This window comes from Dipodomys ordii, unplaced genomic scaffold, assembly GCF_000151885.1.
Source record: "Dipodomys ordii isolate 6190 unplaced genomic scaffold, Dord_2.0 Scaffold36, whole genome shotgun sequence".
NCBI lineage: Eukaryota > Metazoa > Chordata > Mammalia > Rodentia > Heteromyidae > Dipodomys > Dipodomys ordii.
Window position 1 is genome coordinate 15074612 of NW_012267252.1, and position 9710 is coordinate 15084321.

Genomic DNA, 9710 nt, shown 5'->3' on the forward strand with positions numbered 1-9710 from the left:
TTTGGTTGGAATGGTGATCGTATGACATTTTAAACATCTAATCTCTGTATAGTTTAAAGTTGAATGAGACTCTCTTGGTGCTGATTCACTGATAATTTTTTAATCCAGAGCATTAAACTTTTTATGCAATGATATATAAATAATTTGCATGTTAAAATTAGTAACAAAAAATAAGTTTACTAAGTAAGGAAATTTGTTCAGCTTTGAATAAACATCTGTCTACCTCCTGGCAGAGAAGTATTCCTGAAGTAATGAATGCGCTACAACAGAAGTACCCCACAAATTCTGTGGTACCTCTGTGGTCTAGTGACTTACTGCCCATTTCACAGGTGAAATACTGTGGGAAAAGGTGCTGTAATTCTGTCACTAAAATATAGAGGTTGGAAAAATTGAACAAATCACTGCATTTACTCTTTAAAAACTAAGTAGGAGTCTTCAAACAGCTATGCTCATTTGTGTTTGTAACACTTGATAATACATTAACTGTGGAAAACTAAGCCTTCCCAGAGGTTTGAACATTTCTCCGTCTTTTTGAAGATTTCACAGCATCTTATTAAAAGGAAGTGAATATTTATAATCCCTTAGTCCATTTCTACACAGAGTGGTACAAAGAGGCAGGTGAGGAAGAGCAGGTATTCAAATGCTGAGGAGTGTTGAGCAGTTTTCAAATCATTTGTTTTTCGTGTCATTACACTTTCTGGATTGAAACACTTGAGTCGCCATGACCCCAGTGGACACAGTTTGCCCAATAGTTTGGAAGTTCTTTTTACAGGGTTGTAACTTTGAGGTCAGTGCCCAGGACATTAAGATGTCAACAGTGGGCTAGTGGAAGTACAGGAGTAACCTGACTTTAGGTCATCTGTGTAGGTGAAGGGTATGAAAATGAAAGCTTACCCTGCCCTTTCCCATATTCCCAGAATAGAACCTATTTTTTCTATCTAGGCTGAGCTGGTAAGCACTATACTTTCTCGCCAGTGATTAATGTTAGTGACTAGGAGAGCTCTCCTTCTTTCCTCTTTTTAAGAAAAGATGTTGGAGTGGGTGCTGCCAAATCTTTCTCTACCCATTTAACATACTTGGAAAATACTTACTGGTTTGCAGTGAGATGGCTGAAGGGTCATAATTCGGTCTTAAAAATTCTGAAGTGAATTTCAAAACTTAAAACACAAACCATCTTTGACTTTGTGGAATTTAAATTGGTAATGTCTTGTTCATGTAGTTATTTTGCTAAAAATATACACTGGCCTAATCCAGGCTTAAAGAAGAAAAGATTTACATCAGTATGTCATTGAAAGCCTGGAACAGTTTAATCTGATTACAGCATTGACTTGGCTATGTGTCATAATAGTGGTGATGTGTAACTAGCTGCAGAGCAGACCTCTTCCCTTTGCGTTTTAAAGTCCTAGGTACAAAGATCTCTTGTTATCAGTAATTTTAGATACCTCAGTAGTAGAATATCAGTGTGTTTTGATTTAAGTTATTTTTAGAGCCATATAGTTTGAGAGGGAAAAGGCCAGTGTTCTAATTAATATGATGTTGATAAAAGCCAGACATTGGTGGATTATGCCTGTAATTCTAGCTATTCAGGCACCTGAGATCTGAGACTCTCAAGGTTCAAAGCCAACCCATGTAAACAAAACTGGCTAAATGGGAGCTTCTTGTCTCCTTTTAGCCAGCAAAAAGCCATAAGTGAAGATATGTGATAGAACACCAATCGTCAGTGGAAAAAGCTGGCTGAGCAAGAGTGCAAGGCCCTAAGTTAAAGTCCCAGTACTGGCATGCACACAGACACAAAAAGGTTAATAATAATAAAGCTATGATCTATAATCATAAATCATTTTTACTTTCTTGGCTTCATCTCATTTTTTTTGTCTTTGACATTTGCATTACTGAATCAAGTCAAAGCCAAAGTCTTATTTTATGTTACTTTTGCATTATAATGGACAAAGTAGACTTATACTTTTGGGAAAACTTCTAATGCCATGTTCTTAATTGTGCCCTTTTTGTGTGTATTTGTGTAGCTTGCACCTTCTCTTCCTTTACAAGAAGATTTCGTTTATCACTGGAAGGCAATTACCCATTACTACATAGAGACTTCAGGTAAGGAACGATGCTGATACTAAAGCAACAAAAATTGTGAAGTACTAATATATATTTCAAAATAAGTTTCAAGGTTGTTTTATACTTTAAACAATTTCATCTTTAGTTTATCTTTTTTGTTCATCATTTTATTCATCTGAAACGATATCTGTTGAGCCTTTATTTGTCAGTCATTGTTTTTGGAGGGACAGGATAGAAATAGCAGTCAATTAACACGCTTGTCCTGGGAAAGCAGTGTATCTGGGAGGCAAACACAGAAAGCGTGCCAAGTGATACATGTGGAGCAGGCAAAGGAGAATAGAAGTGTGTGCTTGGGGTGAATATAGCCATTTGCTGCTTTAGGTTAGCAAAAGACGCATTGTCCAAAGTGACTTCTGAGCTGAAATCTAAAACAGTCTGGAACTAGGCTTTCTGGCTCCTAGGGAAGAATGTCCCAGGAGGACTAAGTATCCCTAGGACTGGATGATGTGCTTTTCTGATTGGCAGATCCAGAAACTACACAGGAAGACAGGTATCAGGGCCTCTAAGTCATCATAAGGGCTGGGAAGCATTGGAGGGTTTTGAGTAGAGTTGTAACATAATCTGTTTTAAGGCTACCAGTGTGGCTTCTATGAAAAAGATTAGGTTAAAGAGATACCCAATAATACTAGTAGAACAGTTAGGGAACTTTTGCATTGCTCCAAGCAAGAGAAATAATGGTGGCTTGAGCCACAGTGGTAAGAAGTTATTTTGAGTGAATTTGGATTACATATAGAGGACAAGATGCAGAGGTAACAAAAGTATGGGGCCTAAGCAATTGCAAGATTAGAAGTGTTACTTACGTACGGCTTAGTACTAGGGGCTCATATTTGTAATCCTTGCTACTTCAAGAGGCTGAGATCTTAGAATCACAGTTCAAAGCCAGCCCATGCAAGAAAGTCTGTGGGACTCTTATCTACAATAAACTACCAAAAAAGCTACATGTGGAGGTGTGGCTCAAATGGTAAAGCACTAGCCTTGAGCAAAAGAGGCTCAGGGACGGCACCAAAGCCCTGAGTTCAAGCCCCAGGCACACACACACACACACACACACACACAAGTGCCACTTCTGGATCACTTGGGTACTGTGGGACAGCTGGTTTGGAAGAGGATTGGGGTCATGTTTGAGATTTCACACATCCAGTTGGCTACAGATATTTGGATTTCAGAGCAAAGGTGTAAGCCAGAGATAGGAAACTGAGCATCTTTGTCAGCACATAAAGCTGAACCTAGATGGAATTTCCTTTAAGGTCTCTAAAGAGAAAATATTGGTGGACATACAGTTCGAACATATATCATTTAACAAAGGAAACAAGAAAAAAGAAACAGGAAACTTTGGCAAGCCATTGGGGTCTTAGGTGATTGGTAAATCCAGGTGGCTCACACCTATAATTCCTGCAGAGAAGGCAGAGATCAAGAGGATTGTTGTAAGACCTCATTTCAGCAAACAAGCTGGACATGGTGGTATGTGTCTATGGTCTCAACTACATGGGAGGCATAGGTAGGAAGATTGTGACTCTCTCTGAAAAATCGAACAAAAAAAGGTCTGGGACATGGCTCAAGTGGTAGAATACTTTCCCAGAAAGCATAAGGCTCTGAGTCCAAACCCCAGTAACACTATGAAAGAGACCTTTATATTTAGGTAACAAATAAAAATTAGATTTTATATATGTTTGGATTACAGTTTTTTTTTAACTTAATCTGGCATTTGGCTGGCAGATCTATGGAAGCAGATTTTGAAAGGAGCTGCCTTTTTAAATGACTATTTTTAACCCCGTGAGTTTTTCCCCCCTTCCTCAGAGATTTTAAAATGTGCCAGTTCTTGCTTGAAAAGATTTGTTTCCATCTAGTAGGAAAAATAATGTGTACATTTCAATGAGGTAAAAGTAGTAGAGGCTGAGTCCAGTAGAGTATGAGTTTACAGAGAGGATGAAGGAGGAAGCAGGCAGGCCTGGGCTTTAAAGGATCAATAGAAGTTCCCGAGGTGGATAAAATGGACTGAGGCACTTCAGGCCAAGCCTACAGCATATGTAAATGCACACAGTCACCTATAGTTCAGGAATGATTGGGACACATGGCAGAACTTTAACAAACTACAGTATGTACATGTATTCATTATTTGGTACATTTAATAATATGCTAATATTATTATTCCCTATCTTCCAGGGAGCTGGGATTTATATATTTGTTGATTTATTTGGGAAGTTTAAGTACTGTAAAATCAAATTCACATTCATTAGTTTGTTTATGAAGTACTGGGACTTGAACCCAGGGCTTTGGGCTTGCTAGGAAAACACTACCACTTGAGCTACACTCTCGGTCTTTTTGTTTTTTATTTTGCTTTTGAGATAGGGGCACTACCTTTGCCCAGGATGGCTTTGAACCACAATCCTCCTGTCTCCAACACCTGAACAGCTGGGATTACAGGTGTGCACAGTCAAGCCTAGCTTGTTAATTTATTTTTTTAATTTAAATCATCTCTTTATAGTTATTTCCCCATAAATAACTGTAATCAAAGTATGCTTGAACATTGATTCTTTCCTGGAGTGTTTATATACATTTTCAGGGGAAAAATATCATTTTTTAAAAGCAAATTACAAGCTTACTTACTAATTACCTTTGATTAGTATGAGGCTACTTATTTTAGCAGACTATGAAATGAGATCTAGTAAGTTAACATATGGCAATTGTAACTGTGTGTAAGACCCTAGACTTCACCTGTATTACATCACAGAAATCCTACAGAAGAAGCAGGTACTGTCCCTTACTAGTTCATATTGGAGATGTCGGGGACCGAAGCTTAAGTACTAGATCATCCAGCTACAAGTACCAAAGCCTCGAATTGAATTCAGGCTGTCTTGACTAGACAGCATTCTGCGTCACATTAGCCACATGCGTCCTCATCCACTGCTGTCTCCACTAAGCTCCGTGTCATAGTTTCCCCTGCTTTGTGTGTGTGTGAACAGACACTGCAAGATGGCCGTGCACGGCACACAGAGATAGGCCACATACTGTGATGTGCTAAGCGAATGCAGACACAAGATGATCACTCTGCAGCCTTTACACTTTATTATTAAAAGTAACTTAACCCTTATACGATAAGGAAATCTTGATAAGTCTAGTTTTCCAATGTCAGTGAACTTTTGTTTTTGAAACTATTTAGTATTAGTGAGAATTCTCTTGAGAAGCAACTTTAAAAAAAGTTTTGAGGTAGCTGCTGTTAATGAGAGGAGATAGCAGAATCTGTAATAGCAGGTTTCATTTTGGCTTCTCTGACTTATTGATGAAAATGGTTTGAGGGCATCATTAAGTGACCGACTTCCCAGTGCTCTAAAGTTAATATAATCAAAAACAGAACCTGCCCTCTCCAGGTAGCCTAGGTCACTGAGCTTAATGTTCAAGGCCAACCTGTTTCTATACTAAAAGACTTCAAATTCAGGTCTTTTATTTTATTTTATTTTTGTCGGTCGTGGGGCTTGAACTCTGGGCCTGGGCGCTGTCCTTGCACTCTTCAGCTCAAGGCGAGCGCTCTACCGCTTGAGCCACAGTGCCACTTCCGGTTTTAGTCCCTCCCCCACAGTATAACCCCTGCTTTCACTATATTTGATGTTGGTATAATTTGTGGAGGGGAAGGGAAAAAACAAATCGTTTAAATAGGGATACAGGTGGACCCATTGCAACAATGAGATGTACAAATCGTTATGTTGAAAAACGAACTTTACAACTTTGGGGGAGAGTAGGGAGGGTGGGAGGGAGGGAGATGGGGAAACAAAGGAGGAGGCTACAATGCTTGATAAGGAATGTACTCATTATCTTGCTCATGTAATTGTAACCCCTCTGTATGATATTTTCACCAAAAAAAAGTAAAAAAAAAAGTTTTATGAGAAAGACATTTTAAAAAAAAAGTCCCTCGGACTTTCCTGCCTGGGCTGGCTTTGAACTGCGATCCTCAGATCTCAGTCTCCTGAATAGCTAGGATTACAGGCGTGAGCCACTGGTGCCCAGCTAAATTCAGGTCTTTTGAAATGACTAAGTGGAGAAAAAAATTTTTACTGACAAGTACATAGAAAATTTTGATGTTTCAGTTATTTTCCTGACCTTGCTCCCGTCTGGTTCTCATTTCTAAATTATTGTAGGTGAATATTAGCTGACTGACTGTATTTCAGAGTATTGATTCACTGTTGGAATAAGAGTGTATCAAAAGAATCAATTCTAGCAAAGATAGCCTTTCCATGACTATCACCCTCCTGCGCGTGATTCAGATAGCTCCCGGTTGGCATGGAGTGGGGAGGCATAGAGGGTGTCACAGTGGCAGACGAGCGGCTTAAGAATATGTGAATGTTTTTGATGAGCATTTTTTATTGTGTAGATGATAAAGCTCCAGTGACTGATACGAACATCCCATCCCATCTGGAACAGATGTTGGATATACTGGTTCAAGAAGAAAATGAACGAGAATCTGGAGAGACAGGCCCGTGTATGGAATATTTGTTGCATCACAAGATCTTGGAGACATTATATACATTAGGGAAAGCTGATGTGAGTTTCTAATCCATACCGTCTTCTTGCATGTAACACACACAGTAATGTCTTAGCAATATGCTCAGTTTAGTTATAGAGGAACATACTATGCATGACAAGATTGAAGTCAAGATTCTAGGAAAAAGAATTGTGTGGCCTATACACATACATCTTCTGAGATAGCAAAGCTCCCAAATGCTCTAGACAACAACTAATACCTACACTGCTTAGAATTTCCGTGCAAACACTTACGAAAGTGACTCTAAGCCCCGATGCTCAGAAAGGAAGGAAATGAGGAAACACCTGGTAACAATGAGTTAGGAAAATTACTTTTTGTAGTCCTGACCATAAGTGAACTGATGAGTCGACAATTCAATGTTTATGTGTGATAAATTTTGAAAAGTCTTTATAAATCTGCTATCACATAAATAATGTGCACCGCAGCATTGCTGGCGATACTCATGCATTGCTTCGTGAGAAGGGATATGCTGGGAAATGTGTCAGATGAGTTTGTCATTGTGTGATGTGCCACCGGCCACACACACATGCGCATAGCATATCCCTAGATGGCACAGCCTGCTGTATACCTGGGCTGTACAGCATGACACTACGCTGAACAGTAGCAACTGTAGCAGAGGGCAAGACAGCATATTAAACATAGAACAGGTATAGTAGGAATAAATGTCAAGAAATTTCCAGCTCCATTATAATCCTGCAGGATTATGGGCCCTGTTGATTAAGCATTGTCATGTGGTACATGTCTACTTACAAAGCCAATGTTTCAGAGCCTGTGGTGGTGGGAGGGAAGAGGAGGAGCTGGGGTCCAGGCTAAGAGGCCCCGCTTTGAGACTACTGGGAGACTTTGATATTTACACCCTGTGACCATTAGTGAAGCTCTGGTTCATCTTTAAAAATATAGAAGTGAAGCTTGGTGCCAGTGGCACCCATCAGTAGTCTCAGCTACTCAGGAGGCTGAGATCTGAGGATGACAGTTTGAAGCCAGCCTGGGCAGGGAAGTCCATGAGACTTATCTCCAGGAAGCTCCCAAACCACCCCATAAAGCTGGAAGTGGCACTATGGCTCAAGTTGTACAATGCTAAGCTTTTGCATAAAAGCTAAGGCCATGAATTCAACCCCCAGGACGCATGTGTGCACACACACACGTAAAAGTGATTGTTAATGAGCCTCCCTAAGTCATGAAGTCTGTTTTGTGAATTTCTATAATGATGTGAAAGTTTAAAATACAAAACTATTGGGCACATTTTGTGCTGAATAAGGTTATGAAACAATTTGCTTTTAATTCTATAATGTTATAACTCATTTTTAAGTTAGATGCACTTAATTTCTTTTCTTTTTGTTTGCTAGTCCTGGGGCTTGAACTCAGGCACTGGGTGTTGTCTTAGTCTCTTTGTGCTCAAGGTTAGCACTCTACCACTTGAGCCGCAGAACCACTTCTGGCTTTTTCTGAGCAGTTTATTGGAGATAAGAGTCTCATCAACTTTCCTTCCTGGGTTAGCTTTGAACCATGATCCTGAGATCTCAGCCTCTTGAGTAGCTAAGATCACAGGAGTAAGCCACCAGTACCTGGCTTCAATTTCTGTTTTTAAGCAACAAATCTTCCTATTAACCTGTAACTTATTCTCCCCTTTCCCCCGTCCTTTGGAGAGGGGTTATAAAATGGGAAGTTGAATAATATTCATTGATGTTTATAACAAAATTAGTAATTATACTAGTAAATTTATTGTGATATAGGTGGTTGTAAATACAGTATTACAACTGTTGAAATAATGTAAAGCATTTGCTGTCTTAAAAATAATATTGTATTGTCAGTATTTTCAGACAGCATGTCTGTGAAAGTACTTCAGAAATACTCATTTTGTAAGAGTATTTTAACTGTGAGGCCATATCATCTGCTTAATTATAGCACATATAATTGTTGGTTTGTACTTTCTCCGTAGTGTGAATAATCATCAGGTCACCCTACTTTACAGCAAAATAACTGACTTGCTCTAAAAATTTCTGTTCTTTGCCTATAATAATGATCATGTAAAATCTTTTGCAAATAGTTTAAAACAGTTGTTAGAATAAATTATAATGGCTTATACTATTTTTATTTATTTACGTGTATTTGCATATATTAGGAGGCCTGTACAGATGATGGGAAGTTATTGATTGCCTGTCAACAAGCATGATAAGGTTCTGCCTTTACTCTGGCAGGGAACATACTTTATCTTCTTCTTACCCCCCCCCCCCCCCCCCCCCCCCCCCCCCCCCCCCCCCCCCCCCCCCCCCCCCCCCCCCCGCCACACTATCATCTGGATGACTTTGCCTGTTCAAATTCTAATCACAGCAGTGTGTTAGCACCATGCTGTTTGTGATCACATGAGGCCATGGTCCCCTGTTATGCTGTGGTCTCAGGTGTGTTATTGTACTTCTAAGAATGCCAGTCACTGATAGTAGTTTGAATTATCTGTTTCTCTCCTGTTTGCTTTCCTTCTCGGCCTCTATTCCCAGTGTCCTCCAGGAATGAAACAGCAGGTCTTGGTGTTCTATACAAAACTTCTGGGAAGAATCCGGCAGCCCCTGCTCCCACACATCAACGTACACAGGCCAGTGCAGGTATTCTGTCCCCTTAATCAAAATAGTCAGTTTGATTTCTCTTAGAATGAAAATATTTTTTATCACAATTAGCTTATGTTGCCTTTGTAGTCAATTTCAGTTTGTCTTTTTCAAATAATTATTTTCATTTAACACTTAAAAGGAGTCATACTGTTTTTTAAGAATAAAGTTAACAAGCAAAAATCCTAAAAAGTAACATGCCAGTAAAGCAAATAGTTGAATTTTTCTTATATGTGATTGTATCACATGTACTTCATGTATTTATGTTCTATTTAAAGGCTTCTTCCATCAACCTTTTTTTTTATTGTTATGACTTTCTTTTTTTTTAATTTTATTTGTGAACATACTGTACACATGCCTAGCCATAAAAGAAATGCAAATCAAAACAACATTGAGATATCACCTCACCCCAGTTAGAACGGCAAAAATCAAGAACTCTAACAACAACAGAT

General features: G+C 39.1%; 1 protein-coding gene across 1 annotated transcript in view; it reads left to right on the forward strand.

Moving 5' to 3' along the window:
* Positions 1-721: 721 nt before the first annotated feature.
* Fam160b1 (family with sequence similarity 160, member B1) overlaps positions 722-9710 on the forward strand; it is a 27399-nt gene continuing 18410 nt past the window's right edge. Inside the window, exons 1-4 of the mRNA XM_013017611.1 lie at positions 722-787; positions 2022-2100; positions 6488-6657; positions 9154-9258. Coding sequence (XP_012873065.1) covers positions 722-787; positions 2022-2100; positions 6488-6657; positions 9154-9258 — 420 coding nt within the window. The remainder of the gene's footprint in view (positions 788-2021; positions 2101-6487; positions 6658-9153; positions 9259-9710) is intronic.